The 25,075-nt window shown below is 46.3% G+C and overlaps 2 protein-coding genes across 4 annotated transcripts in view; one reads left to right on the top strand and one right to left on the bottom strand.

Annotated features, from left to right (window-relative positions):
• The window catches only part of SUN3 (Sad1 and UNC84 domain containing 3), a 51,763-nt gene extending 38,257 nt beyond the window's left edge, over positions 1 to 13,506 (bottom strand). The window contains exons 1-2 of one of the 3 annotated variants that reach the window (XM_019959649.2): positions 13,332 to 13,506; positions 2,426 to 2,487 (exon numbers count right to left, since the gene is read on the bottom strand). In XM_019959649.2, coding sequence (XP_019815208.2) covers positions 2,426 to 2,462 — 37 coding nt within the window. In that variant the 5' untranslated portion in view covers positions 2,463 to 2,487; positions 13,332 to 13,506. Of the gene's footprint in view, positions 1 to 2,425; positions 2,488 to 7,536; positions 7,894 to 11,438; positions 11,553 to 13,331 lie in introns of those variants that run through there. The other 2 variants (XM_070787455.1, XM_070787454.1) reach the window with 2 other exon arrangements.
• A 129-nt stretch (positions 13,507 to 13,635) lies between these two features.
• The window catches only part of C4H7orf57 (chromosome 4 C7orf57 homolog), a 28,770-nt gene continuing 17,330 nt past the window's right edge, over positions 13,636 to 25,075 (top strand). The window contains exons 1-5 of the mRNA XM_019959650.2: positions 13,636 to 13,745; positions 13,971 to 14,132; positions 21,999 to 22,184; positions 24,016 to 24,124; positions 24,567 to 24,723. Coding sequence (XP_019815209.2) covers positions 14,078 to 14,132; positions 21,999 to 22,184; positions 24,016 to 24,124; positions 24,567 to 24,723 — 507 coding nt within the window. The 5' untranslated portion in view covers positions 13,636 to 13,745; positions 13,971 to 14,077. The remainder of the gene's footprint in view (positions 13,746 to 13,970; positions 14,133 to 21,998; positions 22,185 to 24,015; positions 24,125 to 24,566; positions 24,724 to 25,075) is intronic.

Genomic DNA, 25,075 nt, shown 5'->3' with positions numbered 1-25,075 from the left:
TAGCCTACCAGGCTCCTCCGTCCATGGGATTCTCCAGGCAAGAGTACTGGAGTGGGGTGCCATTGCCGTCTCCAGGGGATCTTCCCAACCCAGGGATCAAACCTGAGTGGGGAAAGACAAAGAAGCAGTTTGTACGCACTAAGAAGATGTATATATTTCAATCTTAAAAGATGTCAAAGCAGAGACTTTGCTGGCAGGCCGGTGGTTAAAACTTCCCCTTCCAATGAAGGGATTGCAGATTCAGTCCCTGGTTGGAAAATAAGATCCCACATGCCTCTCAACCAAAAAAAAAAAAAGTAAAACAGAAGCAATATTGTAACAAATTCAATAAAGACTTTAAAAATGGTCCACATCAACAAAAATCATCAAAAAAAATGTCTAAGGGATATAGGGCATTCGTTTCCAAAATAAGGAAAATTCTGAGCACAAACAATTCTACTGTTCACAGGGCGTGTTCCTGACACAGGCAGGGCGGTGGAGCCTCAGAAGAGCAGGCGTGCGTCACTGGACACAGGGCTGGGGTAGGGCTGTGGGAAGTCTCAAGGGCAGAGGGCTCGTGAGTCGGGGCAGAGGGCTCGTGAGTCAGGAGCCGGCAACAGCCACGGGGTCGGGGGAGGGCTGCTGAAGCTCACAGGCTGAAATCAGCAGAGGTGAAGACCAGACAGATGGAAGCAACAGAGCCAGACAGTGTGCAGTTCTCAGTAGAACTGGAAACTTCAAGATGAAGTTTAGAGGTCTGCTGAGATGGGGTGGGTGCTCAGGGCACTAAGATGCAGCTGACGGAAGGCTGGCACAGACTTCAGAGAGCCCTCAGTCCAGGTATCCATGTGCAAGCCCAACTGAACAGCCCCCGTTGCTGCGTAAAATGGCATTTTGTGGCGATAGCTGGGTGAAACTCTGACGTCCCTGGACACTCTGCAATTCAAGGTGTCCACGTACCACAGAACAATTCCTCATTGTACTTGGATTCATGGTGTGTGATATTTACAGCCAGAAAATGGCAAAGCATGTGTTCTAGCATTTCTTCAAGAACCCCATGATGAGTCAGTCTCTGGTTGTCAAAATCCTTCAAGATGAGTCGCCCAGATTTAGAAAAGATCAATTCTATGTGTTTGCAATAGAAATATCAAGGATTCCTAACTTCAAAGCAATTTCTCTTATTTGGAACCATGATTATGTAACAGGGAAGAAAAAAATCTGACTCCATATTGGATCTGTTTCTTTTACTTTAATCATTGCTTCCCACGGCTTTTGTCCATTAAAAAGATATTGTCTATACATAATGGCTTGCCTTGGGGAACCCTTCCCTACTGCATGAATGTTAAACTAAAGTGTCTTTGTTCAGCTCACTGGGAGACATTCTGACCCTGCCCACTTGTGAATGACAGCAGGAAAAAGAAATGAATGCATCCCTTCCCTGAGGATGGCCAAACCAGGAGGTATTTTGCAACACTTATGGCCTTTTGATTTCCCAGATGGCTCAGATGGTAAAGAATTTGCCTGCAAAGCAGGAGTAATGGTAGTGTTAGTCGCTCAGTAGTGTTAGTCGCTCAGTTGTGTTTGACTCTTTGCGACCCCGTGGACTGTGGCCCGTGGGTCTCCTCTGTCCATGGGATTCTCCAGGCACGAATACTGGAGTAGACGGCAAAGCAGGAGACCTGGATTCAATCCCTGGGTTGGGAAGATCCCCTGGAGAAAGAAGGGATTGGCAACCCATCCAGTATTCTTGCCTGGAGAATTCTATGGACAGAGGAACCTGGTGGGCTACAGTCCATGGGGTCTCAGAGTCAGACACGACTGAGTGACTAACACTACCACTACGACTACTACTCGGCACTGCAGGACTGAGTGACTTACACTTTCGCTTCATGGTCTTTTTACTTTACTTCCTTTCCTCCTCCTCCTCCTCCTCTGTTCTGTAAAAGAAACTGGCATCCAGACCCCATAACATAGTACTCCAGGACTCTCATCCACCATCTTCTCGGATGCCCAGCTTTCTGAATAAAGTCTCTATTTCTTGCCTTGATACCCTGTCTCCCGATTTATCGACCTGTTCTTGTCAAACAGAACAAGCTTAGATCTGGTAACAACTCTAAGAGAAATAAAGTTCTCACTAAGTTTTCAACAAAGAAACCCAGATCACTTTTACAAGAGAACCTGAGTGCTGCAACCACTGAGCCCACAAGCCACAAGGAAGACCCTGCATGACGCAATGAAGACTCTTCATGCCGCAACTAAGATCTGATGCTGCCAAACAGATTCATAAATAAATATTGAGCGAGGGGAAGGAATGGTTCAAGAGCATTCAGTCACTTCCAGGTTTCTGGGGCATTTACTGCAAATGTGAGTCATTCCCCTGCCAGCTCTCTCATCACACACACACCCTGTGAAATGGCTTCAAGGATCGTTGCTTAGTAAGACTCACCTAGAAGAAGTAAGGTCAGTATAAACACCATACCCATGACAGCCTTCCATGATCGAGTTAACCTAAAAAGAAGAAAAATAACAGCAAAAACAATTTAGCAATACACCACTCTTAACCTTTAATTTGAACTTTAACCTCTACAACCAAGTCGACAGACATGACTAGGCTGAGCATGTGAGTTAATTTAGTTCCTAATCCACTGTGAAACTGAGGGAAAACAGTACTCAGAGTGGTATATATACATATTCACACATATATACACCATACACAGCCCTCTCTTTCACACATATTACTGTCCTGTTGTTGCAGGTTTTTATGCCTACAAATGCTTATGAAGAAGAAAGCAAAGGAGGTTATCCTAGAGGTCTGCAATGTATCATCAGTCCAGAAGAAAAAAGAAAAAAAGAGTCTGGACTGAGCCCACGAGGCTCCTCTGTCTATGGAATTCTCCAGGCAAGAATACTGAAATGGGTTGCCATTTCCTACTCCAGGGGATCTTCCCCTCCCAGGGATCGAAACTGTGTCTCCTGCTCTGGCAGGCTGATTATTTACTGCTGAGCCAGCTGGGAAGTCCAAAGAACTATGTCAATGAACACAAAATTCTGATAAAATTCTCTAAAGCAATCCTAACCCTTTCCCTCACTTTTTATTGAAATATAACATACATAAAGAAAAAAGCACAGATCATGGCACAGCTCAGTGGATCCAAAGGCCAACTCCACCCTCCCACTGGCAACCAGTGGGACAAGGGCTTTTGTAGACAGGAGGCGGCTCCATGCAGAAACAGCACAGTCAGCTCCCATAGCTGTCTTCAGATTGGTCACGGGTGGTCTGACCAGCATCATCCTGATTGTTTTAGGTACAGTTAATCTTCAATTTCAGGGTCCAATTTTTCCCCATGTGTTTGAGGTCAGTTCTCAGAATTTCGGCAGTTTAAGTTGTGGGTTCACCTTGGAAAGTCTGGTCATTATGCAGTTAACTCCTTCTATCTGAGGTTTCATTATCTATAAGACAGCTCACAGGATATGGCTCAGAATATTAGGAACTAAAAGGTCCTTGACTATGCTTAATGACTACATTATTATTATCTGGTCTCCTTCGTTTTCTTTTGTTTCTGTATTTCTCATTTCCCTGATTAAACTTATTCTTTGACTCAAGTTTTCCACAGACAAAAGGCAGGCGGAGGACAAGGGGCGTTGGGACAAGCACCATGGGGTCCTGCTCTGTTGGGCCAGAAATTGCTGGGTTAGTGCATATCCGGTCTCAGCAGATCTTTCCAAAGAGTTTCACAAAGTGATTTCAGTGACCTTTCCACATCCAACTTTAAAGATTTTTTTTTTAAAGGAGAAAAAAAAAAAAAAGAAAATGGCTAAAATAGACTAATCTCACTGAAACAGAAGGCTAGGAGCTTTGGGACAAAGTACTCTAAGACAGCAAATTGAAATTTCTATTTAAAACATATAAAAACCAGTTGATGATGAGTCATTCATTAATTACAGAAGGCACCTTGATGTAGCAGGAGAAGCACTGAGTCACAGCTCAGAAAAGGGGGTGAAGCTGTCACCGACTGTGCCGGTCACACAGTGAGGCCAGACCATACAGAAAGGTGGAGTTTGGAGCAGAGAAAGTTTTATTGCATGGTGGGGGGCGAATTTTGTTAGGAAGCATCATTACGAACAAAGCTAGTGGAGGTGATGGAATTCCAGTTGAGCTATTTCATATCCTGAAAGATGATGCTGTGAAAGTGCTGTACTCAATATGCCAGCAAATTTGAACAACTCAGCAGTGGCCACAGGACTGGAAAAGGTCAGTTTTCATTCCAATCCCAAAGAAAGGCAATGCCAAAGAATTCTCAAACTTCCGCACAACTGCACTCATCTCACATGCTAGTAAAGTGATGCTTAAAATTCTCCAAGCTGGGCTTCAGCAATACGTGAACTTTGAACTTCCAGATGTTCAAGCTGGTTTTAGAAAAGGCAGAGGAACCAGAGATCAAATTGCCAACATCCACTGGATCAATGAAAAAAGCAAGAGAGTTCCAGAAAAACATCTATTTCTGCTTTACTGACTATGCCAAAGCCTTTGATTGTATGGATCACAATAAACTGTAGAAAATTCTGAAAGAGATGGGAATACCAGACCACATGATCTGCCTCTTGAGAAATTTGTATGCAGGTCAGGAAGCAACAGTTAGAACTGGACATGGAACAACAGACTGGTTCCAAATAGGAAAAGGAGTTCGTCAAGGCTGTATATTGTCACCCTGTTTATTTAACTTATATGCAGAGTACATCATGAGAAATTCTGGGCTGGAGGAAGCACAAGCTGGAATCAAGATTGCCAGGAGAACTATCAATAACCTCAGATATGTAGATGATATCACCCTTATGGCAGAAAGTGAAGAAGAACTAAAGAGCCTCTTGATGAAGGTGAAAGAGGAGTGAAAAAGTTGGCTTAAAGCTCAACATTCAGAAAACAAAGATCATGGCATCTGGTCCCATCACTTCATGGCAAATGGATGGGGAAACAGTGGAAACAGTGACAGACTTTCTTTTTAGGGGCTCCAAAATCACTGCAGATGGTGATTGCAACCATGAAATTAAGAGACACTTACTCCTTGGAAGGAAAGTTATGACCAACCTAGATTGCATTTTAAAAAGCAGAGACATTACTTTGTCAACAAAGGTCCATCTAGTCAAGGCTATGGTTTTTCCAGTGGTCATGTGTGGATGTTAGAGTTGGACTGTGAAGAAAGCTGAGCGCTGAAGAATTGAAGCTTTTGAATTGTGGTGTTGGAGAAGACTCTTGAGAGTCCCTTGGACTGCAAGGAGATCCAACCAGTCCATCCTAAAGGAGATCAGTCATGGATGTTCATTAGAAGGACTGATGTTGAAGCTAAAACTCCAATACTTTGGCCACCTGATGCGAAGAGCTGACTCATTTGAAAAGACCCTGATCCTGGGAAAGATTGAGGGTAGGAGGAGAAGGGGACGACAGAGGATAAGATGGTTGGATGGCATCACCAACTCAATGGACATGGGTTTGGGTGGACTCCAGGAGTTGGTGATGGACAGGGAGGCCTGGTGTGCTGTGGTTCATGGGGTCACAAAGAGTCGGACATGACTGAGTGACTGAACTGAAGCACAAGCCACCTAATTTCACCCAGTACAGAATCTCTAAGTAGCTCATCCACTTACAGAAAGCAATAGTGCCCATTGTCTGTCCAATGTGTTATTGTTATTGTTGTTCAGTCGCTAAGTCGTGTCTGACTCTGTGACTCCATGAACTGCAGCACGCCAGGATTTCCTGTCCTTTCTCATCTCCCAGAATTTGCTCAAACTCATGTCCATTGAGTCAGTGATGCCATCCAACCATCTCATCCTCTGTTGTTTCCTTCTTCTCCTGCCTTCAATCTTTCCCAGCACCAGGGTCTTTTCCAATGAGTTGACTCCTCACATCACATCAGGTGGGCAAAGTATTGGAGCTTCAGCTTCAGCATCAGTCCCTCCAATGAATATTCAGGGTTGATTTCTTTTAGGATTGAGTAGCCTGATCTTGCAGTCCAAGGGGCTCTCAAGAGACTTCTCCAGCACCACAGTTCGAAAACACCAATTCTTCAGCACTTGGCCTTCTCTATGGTCCAACACTCACATCTGTACATGACTAGTGGAAAAATCATAGTGTTGAGTCCTGTCCCCCAGGCCATAGGTGGGAGGCTTTGCACCAAAACCACAGAAGCAGAGCCCAGAATCAAGGTCACCTCTGAAGCTGAACCTAAGCCCCTTTGTAACCGTTGCCAAAAGCCCCCTAATAATCACTAACAAGCTTCCTGATTCCCAATTAGGCAAAGATGCCCAACCAATCAACTAGTGTCAGCTTTCCTGTAGGAATTTTCTTTGCCTTGAGGCTATAAAAATTGGCTATTAACCCACAAAAACTGTCAACCATCCCTGGTCTGCCAGGAGGTTGACCCGCTGCGCTTGCAGTGCCCACATTATCTCTGTTCTTTGTTCTTAATAAACTCTCCTTTCTGCAATACTCTGTCTGGAAATCCTTTTCCAATCCCAGCTTGGACTGCTTCAACACATAGCTTTGACTATATGGGCTTCGTCGGTAAAGTGATATCTCTGCTTTTTAATACACTGTCTTGGTTTGTTGTAGACATGTGCTAAAAGCAACAGAGAAGAAGGTAGTCCCAAAAGTCTCCTCTGAAGGGACACGAAATCTTGAAACCACCATCCTTCACATCTCACTGGTCACATGAGGGATCCACTGTCTAAAGAAAGTTACTCAAAGGTCATAAGACCCTCCCAAGGGACTGGCTTAAATGAACATTAACCAAAGGTTCACTAAGCTTTTTCATTAAACCTTAGCTGTTATCCGTGGGGTGGTTATTTCATTACTCTCTGTTTTGTTTTACCAGCAGGCAGTGCCTTCAAGGGCAAAGTTGATGAGGCTTGGGTTTTGGGGCCATCCAAGTGGTCCAAGATTTCCTGCTGTTTCCCCTTCTTCCAGTTAGAGGAAGCACAGTTGTTAGCTCAAAACGTACACCCACTAACAGCCCGTGTAGTCAGTTCTCACCCAGGGATGTAACAAGCGCCCTCCATGTAAAGACTTGCAAAGCATGGTGCTGGACCTTGCACCTGGCAGAGACTGAGCAGGAGGCCACTGACAAATGATCGACCCATGAGGCTGCAGGTTGCAGTCATAACTTCACACTGCTGGTGAGACTCATTCCTTTAAAAAGAATGTCTTCTCTTCCACAAACTTCGTCCCCCACTTGCTGTGTGTGCTGTGCCTAGTCGCTCAGTCATGTCCGACTCTTTGTGTTCCTGTGGACTGTAGCCCACCAGGCTCCTCTGTCCATGGTGATTCCCCAGGCAAGAATACTAGAGTGGGTTGCCATGCCCTCCTCTGGGAGATCTTCCCTCCCACTTGCTGTAATTAACCCCTACCACAGAAGGAGACAACAGGTCAGAAAGTACTGGGATCCAGAGAAATCTTCAGAGGTTCTCTCTATAAAGGCAGGTTATTTTCCAGGGGGACGAGCACACGTGATACATGACATGTACGCTATCAAATCTTAAGGAGATCACCCTGCAGTTACGTACCCGCTGGCGTCGGGGTTTTCCTGCTGTGGGAGCACAGCGCTCCCACTAGAGCCGCTGCTGGCGTCCTCAGAGGGAGCCCTGAAGAGCCTGGAGCTCCCTCTCGAGTTGGGTCTCCCACTCATCTCCCCCAGCCGAGTAGCTGATTGCTGGCAGCCTCTTTGCTACTTGATGGAAAACATGAGGTGATACAAAATGGTTTGGGATTGGCTTGGGGCTTTGCCTTCTTCCTTCTCGGCTGTTTCTCCTTCGAGGGGGAAACTGTGAGTGAACTAACTCTGGAGGAGGCACCCCGGCTCTTCTGTTGCATCACCTTCTGTGACACATCACAATGGCTGGACGCCCAGGCAGGGGGCATGCGGCCTCCTCACCAGCAAGCACCCAGCCCGAGCGTGTATCACAAGGCTTCATGGCAGCAGCTCCCAGACACACTGCGAAACGCCAGGGTCCCCCAGGTCCCACGCTTCTGCCACAAGAAATCTCTGTTTCACTGTGCTTGCTTCAATACTTTTTCAAAAAATTAAATATCACAAACATAATATCATGTTCTGGGAAGACCCCAGAACACCACTCCGTTCCTTTCTTTCCTGCAGAAAAATGAAAATTGATATACAAAACGTTTTTGATATTTTACCACATAAATATGTATCCACAAATGTTTTCATGCTGTGAATTCAAATGATAAGCTACTCTCAGATTTCTTAGATTACTGGTCTTGAGAAATACTCACTTCAGATTACTCATTTTAACTGCTGTATAGTGTTTTATCACATATACATCTGTCGATGACAGACAAATTCACAATCTGAAAGTTAAGTTTTTTTCAGTGGCCTTATTAAGGGCTGGGCTTTCCCAGTGGCTCAGTGGTAAAGAATCAGCCTGAAATGCTGGAGACACAGGAGAAATGGGTTTGATCTCTGGGTCTGGAAGATCCCCTGGAGGAGGGCATGGCAACATGCTCCAGTATTCTTGCCTGGAGAATGCCATGGACAGAGGAGAGTGGCAGGCTACAGTCCACAGGGTTGCAAAGAATCATCCACGACTGAACTGACTGAGCTCAAATGCCCTGAGGACTAGACCAACACAAAATTTCTCAGGTAGCTCCGAGGAACTGTCCCGAAGAGGTAAGGAAGGAGCTAAGATATATAGGGGATTTTGCTGAAAATCAAACAGACCTACATGCAGTAGAATATCAAAAGATGACTGCTAATCACACATCTGAACTAATGGATTAATGCTTCTCCATTAATGGGAAGATGCAAGAGTCTGGGCTCATTGAAATCATGCCTTTGACATAGACCTTAACTCTACAGGGCTAGCATCCTGCTTTTCTCCACTGTGAGTCCTGTCGGCAGTGACTGATGGCCTGATGGTCGGGCAGCATTCCTTCTTTACTGGAATGGCAGGCAACACATCACAATTCACTTTCCCAGTCTTTTATCAGTTGCTTTTGGTTTTTTAGCAACACGATCAAAGTTCAATGCCTGCCTTTGTCCCGTGCACACCACAAGGGCTTCCCTGGGTGAACCTCCGGAATGGAATTGCTGGAATGATGAGCATGCTTACTTGGGGCATAAAACTGCAGGCTGACAGTTATTTTCCTCTGAGTCCTTTGAAGATGCTATTCCATAGTCTTGGACTTGGCTGTTGGGGATAAAAATCCTGCCTAATCTTCATCTCTCCTTATTCCTTTTTTGTGTGACAGACTGTGTGGCAACTTGGTTTTTCTTTTCCCTTTGGTCGTTTTCAAGGTTTTCTGTTCATCTTTGATGTTCTTCAGTTTCAGCAATGTACCACATTGTGATCATGGTTTTTAATCTTTTCTCCTTTTTGGAGGAAAAAAATCATACGAACCGCTGAGTCCACGTCTCTCCGTGTCTGTCATTTTGATAAATGTTGCCTTTGTCCTCTCCAGAGGCTCTGCCAGCTAAGTTTCCACTGGAATTTATGATATTTTCCTCTTATTCACCAACATGGTGTATTATCAACCTTTTAATCTTTGCCAATTGAATACCTTTGTAAAAACGGTACCTCAGGAGAGTTTCTTTTTGCATTCTGATGAGTGAGTTTGAGCTTTTTTCCCCACGTGGTTAAGACCCACATTCTCCTGGGTTCTGCTTTTCTTATTTACCTGTTTTTGCTTTGTTTCTTTTGCTTGGAAACGTATTTTTAAATTCATTATCATTCTTTCACTTAGGTCTTTGTTTTTTAAATTTTTATTTATTTTTGGCCATGCTGGGTCTTCGTTGCTGTGCGTGGGCTTTCTCTCGTTGCCAGGAGCCGGGGTTGGGGGTGGCCACTCTCCAGATACAGTGTGTGGGCCTGTCATTGCAGTGGCTTCTCCTGCTGTACAGCATGGGCTCCAAGGCCCATGGACCCCAGCAGCTGTGCCACTTGTGCTCAGCAGTTGGGGCTCACAAGCTTAGTTGCTTCGCTTGCATGTGGGATACTCCCAGACCAGGGGTTAAATCCGTGTCCCCTGCATTGATAGGTGGTCTGCCAACCACTGAACCACCAGGGAAGCCCTCATTTATGTCTTGAAGTGTATAGTTATTTCTTTAAGTATGTACTTATTTTAAAAGTCATTGTCAAGCAACTGAATTAAAAATAAAATCTGCCTGGAGATTACTCATTTTCTGATGAGTCACCATCTTTCCATGGCTTGTTTCTACAGTGACTTAGGGTTGTGCATGGCAGACTTATTTTGAGTGAAGAGTTTCCTATTTTCACTCTTGTTCGTCTCTGATCCTCTGTGTTTATTGGCCTCCCATGACTTCCAGAGTTGTAAATTATTTTCTATTTGCATTTCATCTACTGCCATTATAAGTTTGGAAATAGGAGGTACTTGAGACCTTGGAAGGAAAGTTATGACCAGCCTAGATAGCATATTCAAAAGCAGAGACATTACTTTGCCAACAAAGGTCCATCTAGTCAAGGCTATAGTTTTTCCAGTGGTCATATATGGATGTGAGAGTTGGACTGTGAAGAAAGCTGAACACTGAAGAATTGATGCTTTTGAACTGTGGTGTTGGAGAAGACTCTTGAGAGTCCCTTGGACTGCAAGGAGATCCAACCAGTCCATCCTGAAGGAGATCAGTCCTGGGTGTTCATTGGAAGGACTGATGCTAAAGCTGAAATTCCAATACTTTGGCCACCTTATGCGAAGAGTTGACTCATTGGAAAAGACTCTGATGCTGGGAGGGATTGGGGGCAGGAGGAGAAGGGCACAAAAGAGGATGAGATGGCTGGATGACGTCACCGACTCGATGGACATGAGTTTGGGAGTTGGTGATGGACAGGGAGGCCTGGTGTGTTGTAATTCATGGGGTCGCAAAGAGTTGGACACGACTGAGCGACTGAACTGAACTGAACTGAGACCACAACCCCAAAGCTTGTATTTGGCAGAAGACCCCAACCTATTTGTAACTGTTTATTTTAAAAAATATTTATTTATCTATTTGGCTGGTCTTGGTCACAGCATGCAGGACCTTCATCACACCGTGCAGGTCTACGGGTCAGCAGTTGCAGCATGTAGGCTCAGTTGCTCCACTTGTGATCTTAGTTCTCCCACCAGTGATCAAACCCATTGTAACTGGCAGAAAAAACTGGGAGTTGTCTCATACAGTAGGGCTGGCAGTGAATGCAGGCAGCACATGGAGACAGATGTCCAGGACATCCCTAACGTTCCAGTGACTAAGGCTGCACTACCAATGCAGGGGCTGTGGGTTCCACCCCTGGTCCAGGGAGTTTCTCCTGAAAGCCAAGTGGCATGGCCAAAAAAATTTAAAAAACATTGGTTTCTGATAGCCTGTAACAACTTAGCTTTTTCAATAATAAATCATACATGATAAATGGCCTTACTATTTTTCAAATATGAAGTATTTCTTCAAAACTAATACAATTACCTTAGCATTATATATAAATTGTTGCATTCAGTTCAGTTCAGTTCAGTCACTCAGTCGTGTCCGACTCTTTGCGACCCCATGAATCGCAGCACGCCAGGCCTCCCTGTCCATCACCAACTCCTGCATTATAGGAATTTAAATTAAAACGATTTAAACTGTTCTGTTACTTTCATATATTTTTTTACTCTGTCACTTTTCCAAAACATTTTACTGTTACATCTTAAGAAAGGTAATCTGTTGAAATTTATTGTAAAATGTGAAGTTTTTCTACCAAAGAGAAAGATCATTATCACTTTAACACATAATGGAGGGGAGATGCTGATAAGGACACAAAGAAATCCTGTCTCATTCTGTGCCAACTACAGATGATAATCTTGTTTCCACAGATGATAATCTCAGTTTTCAACTGGACTGAAAACCCAAAATGCTGCCTAATACTGAAATACATAAATGTGTCGAAAAGGAAGCATTTGTCTTGAAATGATTAGATTATCATCAAACAGAAAACACCAAATTTGGAAATCCCCCCCATTTTATGAAACTAGTCTAAGGAATATGCTGCATATTATGGAGGATTGAGTCTCCTGGGAATGATGTTTAGGGAAAGGAATTTATCTACTGGGTTGGAAGATGAAACAAGGATGGGCTTGAGCCTGAAGATGTGTCTTAGGAGTTTAGAAATATTAGCTTCAGTCAACAACATGAGCAAACCAAGAGCAGGCAAGAAGGAAGGGTCCGAGGGCTGTTAAAAAATCGGAATTTATACTCAAATACATGTTTTCCTCTTCCCCCAAAACTCATAAACAGTTTATAATCATATACAATATCTATGTAAGATACAAATCTCTAAGAATTTATCCATATATAAAATAGAGATAATACTTTAAACAAACATCTACAAATAATTGAATATTTTTTCTCCATAAACTGCTGACTAAATCTGTACATGAAGTGAGATTGTATATGAGGAAAGGCTGGATCCTTCTAAAAACTCTGGGCTATTGTATGAAAGAAAGATCATATGTGTATAGCAAATAAACAGAGAAATCTTCACAATAGATTTTTCTTGTGCCATGTTTTCATTTGTATAGCAGCTCACTTACGTTCTTATTTAATTTGGCACCTGCAAATACTTGTGATTTCAGTCACATTCCAAAAGTCAGAACTTTATTCTGAGGAATGATCATTCTTCATTATAGCTCAAATCATGATTTCAACTAGTAAAAAGGGCTGTCAACTTGAGTAAGTTTCCTTCTCTTCTGTTAACCAAGCTCAGGAAGAGAGAAAGATATTCTTTAGGCAGGATGGCTTCAATCAGTAGGATACACTATTTTAAAAAACCACCTTCTCTTGGCACACAGTTCCCTGGGTAAACAATGCCCTGACTTATGCAACAGGAAACCCTGTTATACTTAGTGAGAGTCTACATGTCTACCTGCAATGGGACAAACATTTGACATTGAAAAGTGATGTCTTGCTTGCTTTCAAAACTGGGTCAGCTGAGGATCCTGAAAATATTATATGAGAGCTGGATAACCCACAGTGAGAGTAAATTCCTGTCACAAGAATTCTCTTCTCCCTACCAAATGGTTACATCACCTCTCTTCTGCTAGATTTCTAATGCTTAACTTGTGTAGTAGCAAAAGCAGCGCCTTGTTTAAAGTTGCCAAATGACCACCGTTAAGACATCGTGATTTTTCTATTTTAGCAAAAGACAACCTTAGCTCCAACTGCTGCCTGGGCTGGTGGAATCACAGAAGGACTACAAACCAAGTTTCCAAACCAGAAATACTGAAAAAAATAACGTATGAGGAAAGACGTGTGCATAGTAATTTTCCTACTAATACACAACTGGCAGAAATGGCTGTCTTTTGAGTTTCCCCAGGTACTTACTCGTCCTCTTTTTAACAATGTATTAAATAAACCGGAGATGGACAAGAAAACCGCTGTTGGGTTTTCCAGGACGTCAGGTGGGCGGAGGTCTCACCAGGAGAACTCTGAGGCTGGCACGCCCCAGCAGCCACGCTGCCAAGCCGGCGCCACCACCTCGACAACCCCCAAGCCCCAGGCAGTTGACTGTAGGCGCCCAAGCCACGCCCCTGACGCGATTGGCCTGCCCTCACACTGCGCCAATTGGCTGCCTGTGCTCCGTCCGCGGCCGCCGGTTGGCCCAGGCCGTTGCCCTGGCGACGCGGGTTGCTGTAGTTCCGCGCCTCTCTGGGAGTTTGGGATTGGTCTCAGCCGCCAGCGGGAACAGACTGGTATCAGACTTTGCAGGTGGCACCCATCCAGACCCTAGGTCGGCAGGTGAGCGGGGTCAGACGGCCAGTGGGGTCGGGACCGGGAGGGACCCCTGTCTCCTGAAATGGGGGAGCACCGGGCCGGGGCGGGACTTCGGTACCTGCTGTCTCCTGCTGGCTACTCTGCATGTGTGCCCATGATGCATATACCCTGGCTGAACGCGCTCCTGTTGATGGCTTGCCTGGGCATGCGCGCACTACCTGAATGGTGAGACTCCTGCATACCTGTCAGGTGGAGGAGGACGGACCGAGTAGGGGTGCGGACCCAGCCTCTGCAGCTCAGCCCCGGCAACGGTTCCTGGCTCACCCGTGAACACCCGGCCCAGCGTGTCTCAGGGCATGAGGAATACCAGCAAGGAGCTGCATGGGGCCGCGAGCCGCTACGCTCCCTGCGGTGAGTGACCAGAGGAGAGGAGATCTGCCTTTGTTCTGCTACTGGACAGGCTCACCTGTATTCTGCATGCGTGTGTGGAGAAGGCGGTGGGGAGGGGACAGGACTAACACGGGGTACCATCAAAGAAAGCTACACACTGCCCCTGTGCCCCTGGGTGGAAGTAAGGCTTAAAAGCAAGGTGGGGATCTAGGGGTAGAGGGGAACTTGACTTCTGGGGTTTTTTCGTTTGTTTCCCTATTTTCAACAAAAGAAAGCCAGGGTACCGGCCCACTGCTGTTAGAGCTACTCAGTTCTTGGAGCAATAGCATCTCTGAAAATTTCTCTGTATCAGTAACCGTGTGCTGACTTGGACACTTTCATTTTCAGCTGCATCCTTATGTATTTCATTGATCACCTATCTCTTGCTCCTAATTTAGACTCCAACCAGGGTAACTGTCTCCTGCTTTAAGCGGATTAACACAGGAATTAAGCCTCCGGCGGAGGTTGGCACTGCAGTGGGCTTCTCATTGTGAAGTTGGAAGAAGGGAAAGAAGACCTAGCTGCTCTGGTCTGATTTTGACTTTGTTGTTATTCTTCCACATCTCGTGAAGGGCTGGAGTAGGAGGATGGAGAAGAGGGCCCTGAAGCTCTGTTGGAAGAGGCGGGGTAGGGGTTGGACTGCAGGCAGCGGGCCCGAGTGTGGCCTTCACAGTCTCCCCGTGCTTCTTGCCCAGAGCTCTACTGTGGCCGCTACTGACGAGGCTGTGGCTGTGCTGGAATGGAGGGGAAGGGGCACAGGAGGCCTGGGTCCCAGTCTCTACTGTGGGCTCTCAGCCTGGTTTTCTGGTATCTCAGCGCCCTACTGCGTAGCCTCCCCTGTGTGCTAAACACTGTCACACTGACATTGAACTTCAGGACAACCTGCTGAGGGGTTGTTAGCTCTGGTCTGCAGATGAGAAACCTGAGGCTTAGAGTTTCAAAAAGCTGCCCTGTTCTCCAAGGCTGAGGCTGGTTGCCAGGATCCTGCCTTTGGGTTGCCTCTCATGGCTCAAAGACCAGAGAACTGCAGGACTGAGTCACGCTATGGTCATCTCTGAGCCGGGCTCCTTGGGACAGGGGAGCCAGTAAAGAAATCTACACGGTCGTGAGTGATCTGGTGCCAGACAAGTACTAATCATGTGTGTGTGTGTGTGTGTGTGTGTGTGCACACGTGTGTGCACACGTGTGTGTGTGTGTGTGAGAGAGACAGTTGGTTCACAGTGACTCATGTGCTGACTCTCTGCAGGGCACGCCATCATAAACTGCCAACCAAATCAGAGCTCAGTTCCTGCCCGAAGCTTCCAGTAATGAGATGTAGAAACTGTTCTCTGTGGATTAATTAGTAATCAAAATACAGAGAGGAAAAATAAAGCAAGAACTGAATGCTTTCCCTCTGAAAGAAAATATTTGAGCTGAAGACGATCAGATATGATGCTCCTAAGCCCTTCCTCCTGGATCTAAAACTAACTCTGTGAGCTCAGGCAAACTTCTTGAAAGCTTTCCTGTTGGGTTCCCCCCACCCTTTCTCTTTTCTCCTTCTCCCTCTATTGTGTTTTCACTATAGTTTTCATCTCATTATTGTTGTTCAGATATTTTAAAGATTTTTCCATGAACATTCATTTTTTACGCAGTGAACTCAGCTTTAGTTCTAAGTAGAAACTGCGTGGCTAACTTTTAGCTGTGGAGGAAGACGACTTCTTGTTCCTGGGATCCGTGTGTGCTTGTGTAAAGCCATCTTATTCAGCCTGCTTTCCTGTGATCCTGCTGTATCACTCGGAATTCTCCAGAGCCCAACAACATCTGTGCCTGTGTGTATGTGTGTGTGTGTGTGTAGAAAGAGAAAGGGAGATTGACTGAGACATCGATTTATTTTAAGGAACTGGCTCACACAGTTGTGGAGCAGGCCGAGAAGGAGCTGATGCTACAGTCCTGGGTTGGAAGGCTGTCTGGGGGCAGAATTCCTTCCTTCTCAGGAGACCTCAGTCTGGGAACTGTGGCCTAGCCAAGTGAACGCAGGAAATCACCCATTGCACCTGCCAGGAGCTGGTCCTGTGTTAGACCCTGACTGTCGTGCATTTTGGACAGCTGGTTCCAGTAAGCTCTTAAATTCTAGAGACACTTGTGCCATGGTAGTGGCGTCTTTTTAATTTCACATCCCTTCTAGATTTTGTTCCCCTAGTTCTCAGTCAGCTGTGATGTCTGTTCTTATATTTGGACACGTGGGTTCATCAGTTTTGGATGCAAAGTGTCACCAGAACGCCAACAGCCCGAGCGTCTTCTCTCTGTGGGATTATGAGTGGACCTGATAACTGCAGGTCCCTGGGCTCCTGCTGACACCTCTTGCTCCTGGCAGGGACCCTCATAGGTGGTCACCAAAGCCACCTGCAGGGTTCTGTCCTGGGTGCCCACTGAGGGGCCTCAGGGCTCTGCCAAGGCCCGTTCTGCTCACCACCCATGACCACTCTCTGGGGGAGGTAGGGGTCAACAGATCAATGGGGAGGGAGGTGAGAGAGTAAGCTGGCCTTCTCTTATCCCGCTTTGTCCTCCCACCCTCGTCTTTATCCGATCTCAGATCCTAGAAATCTCATACACTGTTTAAAATGGATTTGTTTATTTTGCCTGCACTGTCTCTTCGCTGCTTGCATGGACCTTCCCCAGTTGTGGCGAGCAGGTGTCTCGCTGCAGTGGCTTCTCTTGTTGGCAGAGTGCAGACTCTAGGGCACACAGGCTTCAGGAGTTGCAGCACGTGGCCTCAGTAGTGTGGTGCACGGTCTTAGTTGCTGCAAGATTGCACAAGGGATCTTTCCAGACCAGGGATGGAACTCACATCCCCTGCACTGGCAGACGGATTTTTAACCACTGGACACACGCTTTATCTGTACTCATCGCACGTCAGTTTTGCGGGACCCAGCTGGATGTTTCCATGGGAACCACACTCAGCCCCCGATCAGTCTGCAGCCTGAGAGGGTTCCCACAGCACGAGGTTGCCCAGGGCAAAGCCCCTGCCTCTCTGTTCAGCAACCCTTCAGGGTGCTTCTCCCTTTTCCCGTCTGACCTCTCAGGATGTCCTGCTTCCCGCCTCGAGCAAAAGGAAAGCTGAGGGGCTTGTGTGGAGAGGGTGCGGCCAGCGTCTGGGAGGAGGGCCTGCCAGGATGCCCCCCTGGGGAGTGGGTGTCAGGTCAGGTTGCTCACCATCTAGCCTTCCTGAGGTGGCACTCGGTCCTGCTCCTGTCAAATTAGCAAACACGTTCACTAAAGCTGTGACTTCTGTCTCAGTATGTTTGTTTTAATTGAAGTATATAGCTGATTTGCAATGTGGTTTGTGTTAGTTTCAGATGTACAGCAAAGTTATTCAGTTACACACACACACACACATATATATACATTCTTTTTCAAATTCTTTCCATTATAGGTTATTAAAAGATACTGAGTATAATCCCCTGTGCTATACAGTGGGTCCTTATTGATTATGTATTTTATATATAGCAGTGTGTACATGAACATCCCATGGACGGAGGAGCCTGGTAGGCTGCAGTCCATGGGGTCTCGAAGAGTCGGACACGACTGAGCGACTTCATTTTCACTTTTCACTTTCACGCATTGGAGAAGGAAATGGCAACCCACTCCAGTGTTCTTGCCTGGAGAATCCCAGGGATGGGAAAGCCTGGTGGGTTTCCGTCTATGGGGTCGCACAGAGTCGGACACGACTGAAGCGACTTAGCAGCAGCAGCAGCAACATGTGAATCACAACCTTCTAATTTATGCCTCCCCTCATCTTTCCCCTTTGGTAATCATTAAGTCTGTTTTCTATGTCTGTGAGTCTGTTTCTGTTTTATAATTGAGTTTATTTGTATCATTTTTTAAGATTCCATTTATAAGTGATACATGGTATTTGTCTTTCTATGTCTGATTACTTCACCTAGTGTGATAGGCTCTAGGTCCATCCATGCTGCTGCAATGTCATTAGTTCATTCTTTTTTATGGCTACATAGTATTCCATTACATGCACCACATCTTCTTTATCCATTCATCTGTTGATGGACATTTAGGTTGTCTTCATATCCTGACTATTGTAAATAGTGCTGCTAAGAACATTGGGGTGCATGTATCTTTTTGAATTAGAGTTTTCTTCTTTTCTAGATATATGCCCAAGAGTGGGATTGTAGGATTGTATGGAAGTTCTATTTTAGTTTCATAAGAAAGCACCATAGTATTCTCCATAATGGCTGCGCCAATTTACATTCCCACCAGTAGTGTAGGAGGGTTCCCTTTCCTCCCCACCCACAGCATTTTTTGTTTGTAGACTTTTTGATGATGACCATTCTACAAAACTACAATGACTTCATTGTAGTTTTGATGTGCGTCTGTCTGCTGCACTCAATATGCCAGCAAATTTGGAAAACTCAGCAGTGGCCACAAAACTGGAAAAGGCCAATTTTCATTCCTGTCCCCAAGAAAGGCAATGCCAAAGATTACTCAAACTGCAGTACAGTTGTGCTCATTTTACCTGCTAGAAAGGTTATGCTGAAAATCCTTCAAGCTAGGCTTCAGCAATACATGAACTGAGAACCTCCAGATGTACAAGCTGGATTTAGAAAAGGCAAAAGATCAGAGATCAGATGATTCGTTGGATCATAGAAAAAGCAAGAGAATTTAAAAAAACATCTACTTCTGTTTCATTGATGACGCTAACGCCTTTGACTGTGTGGATCACAACAAACTGTGGAAAATTCTTAAAGAGATGGGAATACCAGACCACCTGACTTGCCTCCTGAGAAACCTGTATGCAGGTCAAAAAGCAACAGTTAGAACTGGACAGGGAACAGCCCACTGGTTCAAAATTGAGAAAGGAGTACATCAGGCTGTATATTGTCACTCTGTTTATTTTATTTATATGCAGAGTACATCATGCTAAATGCCAGGCTGGATGAAGCACAAGCTGGAATCAAGATTGCCAGGAGAAACATCAATAACCTCAGATAACACCACTGTAATGGCAGAAAGTGAAGAGGAACTAAAGAGCCTCTTGATGAAGGTGAAAAAGCCGGCTTAAAACTCAACATTCAAAAAACTAAAATAATGGGATCCAGTCCCATCACTTCATGGCAAATAGAAGGAGAAAAAGTGGAAGTAGTGACAGGTTTTATTTTCTTGGGCTCCAAAATCACTGCAGGCGGTGACTGCAGCCATGAAATTCAAAGACACTTGATCCTTGGAAAGAAAGCTATGACAGACCTAGACAGCATATTCAAAAACAGAGATATTACTTTGCTGACAAAGGCCAAAATAGTCAAAGCTATGGTGTTTCCAAGAGTCAGGTACAGATGTGAGAGTTGGACCATAAAGAAGGCTGAGCACCAAAGAACTGATGCTTTCAAACTGTGACGCTGGAGGAGACTCTTGAGAGTTCCCTTGGACAGCAAGGAGATCAAAGCAGTCAGTCCCAAAGGAAATCAACCCTGAATATTCATTGGAAGGACTGGTGCTAAAGCTAAAGCTTCAATACTTTGGCTATTTGAAGAATAGAGCTGACTCATTGGAAAAGACGCTGATGCTGGGAAAGATTGAAGGCAGGAGGAGAAGGGTGTGACAGAGGATGAGGTGGTTGGATGGCATCACCAATTCAATGAACGTGAACTTGAGCAAACTCTGGAAGACAGTGAAGGACAGGGGAGTGTGACATGCTGCAGTCCATGGGGTCACAGAGTGGGACATGGCTTAGCGACTGAACAACAGCAGTAATTGATGATGTTGAGCATATTTTCATGTGCCTGTTGGCCATCTGTATGTCTCCTTTGGAGGAATGTCTAGCTTTTCTGACCATTTTTTGATTGTTTTTTGGGGGGGCTTTTTGTTGTTGTTATTGCATTGTATGAGCTGTTTGTGTATTTTGGACATAAGCCTTTGTCCATCACATAGTTTGCAAGTATTTTCTCCCAGTCCATAGTTTGTCTTTTCATGTTGCTTAAGTTTCCTTTGCTGTGCAAAAGCTTGTAAGTTTGATTAGTCCCCTTTGTTTCTTTTTATTCTATTGCCTTTGGAAACTGACCTAAGAAAACAGTGTTATGATTTATGTCAGAGAATGTTTTGCCTGTGCTGTCTTCTAGGAGCTTTATGGTGTCATGTCATATTTTTCTCTCAGCCATTCTGAGTTTATTTTTGTGTGTGGTGAGAAAGTGTGTTCTAGCTTCATTGATTTAAATGTGACTGTCCAGCTTTCCCAATGCCGCTTGCTGAAGAGACTGTCTTTCCCCCCTTGTATAGTCTTGCCTCCTTCGTCAAAGGTTAGTTGACCACAGGTGTGTGGGTTTATTTCGGGGCTCTTTATTCTAGCCCATTGATTGGTTTGTCTGTTTGTGTGTCAGTACCACATTGTTTTAATTACTGTAGGTTTGTAGTATTGTCTGAAGTCTGGGAGAATTATATCTCCAACTTTTTCTTTTTCCTCAAGATTGGTTGAAAATTCTGGATCTTTTAATATTTTCCATATAAATTTTAGGATTATTTGTTCTAGTTCTGTGAAAAATGTCATGGGTAATTTGATAGGGATCACGTTACAGCTGTAAATTGCTTTGGGTAGTATGGTCTTTTTAACAGTATTAATTCTTCCAACCTAGGAGCATGGGATATCTTTCCACTTCTTTAAATCATCTTCAATTTCCCTTACAATTAGCAGCATATGTGTCTTCTGCCTCCTTGATCAGGTTTATTCCTAAGTATTTTATTTTATTTATTTATTTTTTATGCTATTTTAAAAGGGATTTTTTTTTTTTTTTACTTTGTGATATTTCATTATTAGTATAAAGAAATGCAACAGGTTTCTGTATGCTAATCTTGTATCTTGCTATGTGGTTAAATTCATTTATCATTTTTGGTAGTTTTTGTTTGGAGTCTTTAGGGTTTTCTGTATATAGTATCATGTCACCTGTGTATAATAACAATTTTACCTCTTTCTGACCAGTTTGAATACTTTTTATTTATTTTTCTTTGTTGACTGCTCTGCCTAGGATTCCAGTACTATGTTGAATAGAAGTGGTAAGAATGGGCATCACTGTCTTGTTCCAGAGTTTAGTGGGGAGGTTTTCAGCTTTTTACCATTGAGTATTATGCTGGCTGTGTGTTTGTCATAGTAGCTTTTTATTATGTTGAAATAGGTCCCTCTATGCCCACTTTGGTGAGAGTTTTTATCATGAAATCTCAGTGTTTTAAAAGTCTAAGTTGATCAAATCTTGGCCAACTTTTGGCCCCATAGTCCAGAGACTTGCCCATGTTTAAGTGATTTTGGATCTTTCAGGAATGTGTGGGTGCATGATGCATGCTCAGTCGTGTCTGACTCTTTGCGACCCCATAGACTATATAGCCCATCTGGGTCCATGGGATTTACAGGCAAGAATACTGAAGTGGGTTGCCATTTCTCGCTCCATCAGGAATGCGTACTTCCTGACATATCCAGAAATGCAGTCAAGTCCCAATTCAGGGAAGATTGAAGGAGAAGAGAGAGAGACAATTAGGGAATTTGGAAACCTCACTGGGAGGCTAAGACCCCCAGGGAAGGGCTCTGGTCTCACTGCTTTGGGACAGCGGGGCAGCTGGGCGCAGAGGCCAGCCGGCCCCCTCGAGGGTGTTCTCCTGCTGGGCACTGTGGCTGCTGCTGGTGGCCTTTAGGATCTGCCGACTCCATGACCACAGGGAGACGCATCAGGTAACAGGTGTTCAGAAGAGGGCAATTTCTCCTTTGCCGGTGTCCTGGGGAGGGTGAGACAGCCTCCTTGATGTCTCCTGGGCAGGGGGCCAAGCCAGCTTGGGCTCCGTGAGTAACATCCCGACCCTGGGCCTCCTCTTCCCTAGACTGGTATTACCACCTTCCTGTGAAGCAGTCAGAGAAGGCTGTGGACTCCCCGCCAGCATCGCAGATTCCTGGCCTCAGCGACCCGAGGGAAGCCCCCAGCGGGCACACGCTCGGGCTGCGGAGGTACTGGGTGAAGGAGACAGACTCGGAGTACGTGAAGCTGGCCAAGCAAGGTGGCCGCCCTGGTGAGTGCTTCTGTGTGTGGGGGCGGTGGGCAGGTGGTGTGACCTTGTCGTCTGGACATCCAGATGCCATCTGTGATCTGGACACTTGTTACTGTCAAGTGTAGGAATTTTGCCCAAGGTCATAGGGCATCCAGGTCACCTGATACAGCCCAGGGTGCAGACTCTTCAGGGACATGCTGCCGTTTATGGGAAAGACCGACTGGACTGTGCATTCACCAGACTGGGATTTTCTTTGGATTTCTCCTGAGCACCACCCTGGGGTGACTCCCACGCCAGCCTCACTGTCTAACTGCAGAGTCGCTGTCTCTGCACTGACTGCGGTCACCCTTCTGGGGGGTAAGAAGGGGTTGCCCCTTCTGCACTTGCCCGTGAAGCATCTTTGCTTCCTGTTGCTCGGTCTCCTCATCCCTCAGGGGTATATTAATATCTCCTGCATGGTAGAGGCTGATGAGTGTCAGCGGTGATGTTGACAAACATCCGGCCTTTATCCATGATTTCGCTGAGCAAGTCTTGCTCAGTTGTCCTAACTCAGGTTGCTGCTCAGGTTAGGAGTCACGTCTGGAACACCTTCGGCCGGGCCTTTGTGGAGAGCGACCCTGAGAAACGCTGACCTTTCTCTTTCTGGCCGCCGTTCCTTCCATGAAGGTTGTCGCGGAGAAGATGGGCTACGTGGCAGATGGTGGCATCTGGGCTGTGATGCTACAAAACCCAGAACAGACTGTGTGATTCATTGCGTGTGAAGCACAGAAGCAGGGTCCCCTCCTCACTCTGAGCCTTAGGCTAAAAGAACATCAGTGGGACAGCTGGCAAAATCTGAATAAGATCTGTAATTGGATAAAAGGATTGCATCACACTGACTTCCTGATTTTGATCACTGCACTGTGATTATGTCATAACTGTCACTGGAAACACCCCACATGGTCCCCCAATAAGCAACAGACAGTGACAATACTAATGGGGGAGAGAAAGAACGAGCAAATGGGAAACGAAGCATGGTGTTTGGGGAATCTGGGTGACGGGTATAGCGGAATTCATACCATATGAGGGAACTTTTGTCTACATTTGAAATATTTAAACAATGAAAGTTCACATATTAAAAAAGTTTCAAATGTCTACTAATAGTATTGGCCACTGCCCCCCCCCCCCCCCCCCCATAGCAGGCAAAACCTGCTTAGCAGGCAAACCAGTCACTCCCAGCTGGGGCCCATCGACCTCCTGCCTGAGCTGCCCCTGTGAAAAGCCTCCAGCCTGGGGGAGGGGGACGAAGACCTGGCAGCAAGTGGGTGGGTTGGGAGCTGGAGTGAGTCTCTGTGCCTCTCAGCCTGGCTCTGAAGGGGACACCAGTTAATAGGACCCCTACTCTCGTGATTTAGAGGGGCTGGTGCCCGCTTCCCACCAGAAACCTGGAGGCTTACCCCAGAAATGCCCCGGGTGTGAAGGAGTAGGGACAGAGAACAGACCCTCCTGGGCTGAGAAAGGAGACAGCAAGCGACCCCCCGGCCCCCTAGCCCGATGAGTTTTGTCTCCACAGTCATTGGCATGGAGCAACGACACCCCCCACCTCCTCCAGGGACGCTTGGATGGGAGGAGGAGGTGGTGGGGCAGAGGGAGGGGCTGTTCTCTGGGCAGGCAGCGCTGGCAGGTGAGAACCAGGGACACCCTGAAGTCCGCCCCCCGCCCCCCGCCCCCACCCCCACACAACCCCGACCCCAGTTAGAGAAGCTCAGGAGGAAGCCCAGTTCCCTTGTCAGCAGCGGGGACGTGCTGGCTGGTGATGCTCAGGCTCGGATCGGGGCGGTGATGGTCACCGCCACGTCTTTTTGCCTTCGAGATCTGTTGAAGCACTTTGCCCCCGGGACCACGAAGGGCTCGCCGGTGGCCTACTCCTTGCCAGACTGGTACATCCACCACAGCAAGCCGCCGACGGCAGACCAGAGACAGTGAGTGTCCTGACCCCCGCGTTGCAGCCACCGCCCAGCCCGGCACCCCCAGCCTCTGACTTCGCTCCCGGCCACTCCGCCTGCAGCCTCCTTGCCGCTGCAGCCCTTTTCTCTCTCATCCTTCCTGGCGCTCTGCTGGCTGCCTAGCTTCTCCTGGGCCCTGCATCCCGGAGGCTTCCCCGCTTCCCTGCTGTCTTTTCCCTCCCTTCTTCCCTCCCTTCCCTCCCCCTCTCAACTCTTCCCCTTCCCTTCCTCCTTTCCCCCAGCTAAGAGTTGGAAGTTTATCCTAGCTGAATGAGGAGCCAAGAAAATGAGGGGTGGGGGGAGGTGGGCGGGGCCTGGAGAAGGTCAGTACCGGGTGCTGGAGATGGGGGAGCAGGGGAGGGGGAATCCGGAGGTGGTCCTAAGCAGCTGGCCGGGGCCCTTTCCTTTGTTTCTGCAGGGTCCCTGCTGTGTCCATACCTGACTACATGGTTTATGAAGAGTTTAACCCAGATCAGGCCACTGGCAACTTCGAGTCCAGAATGGGCCCCTTTGACTTTGACATGAAGACGATTTGGCAAAGAGAGGCCGAGGAACTTGAAAAGGAGAAAAAAAAGGTGACAGGAGCACCAGATAGATAGCATGGCGTTGCTTGTCAGCTGTGTGTGTCTCGTGGCCCCGGAATCTGCCTTTTAAATTTGATTTTTTCAAAGGCCAGTTGTTGTTCAGTCACTCAGTCATGTCCCACTCTTTGCAACCCCATGGACTGCAGCACGCTAATCTTCCCTGTCCGTTACCAACTCCCAGAGTTTGCTCAAACTCATGTCCATTGAGTCGGTGATGCCATCCAACCATCTGATCCTCTGTCATCCCCTTCTCCTCCTGCCTTCAAACTTTCCCAGCATCAGAGTCTTTTCCAGTGAGTTGGCTCTTCTCATCAGATAGCCAAAGTACTGGAAAATACAAAGG

The sequence above is a fragment of the Bos indicus genome, chromosome 4 (genome assembly GCF_029378745.1).
Source record: "Bos indicus isolate NIAB-ARS_2022 breed Sahiwal x Tharparkar chromosome 4, NIAB-ARS_B.indTharparkar_mat_pri_1.0, whole genome shotgun sequence".
NCBI classification, from domain to species: Eukaryota; Metazoa; Chordata; class Mammalia; order Artiodactyla; family Bovidae; genus Bos; species Bos indicus.
Note: the sequence above shows the minus strand (reverse complement) of the source record. Positions and strands in the feature narration are given on the sequence as shown.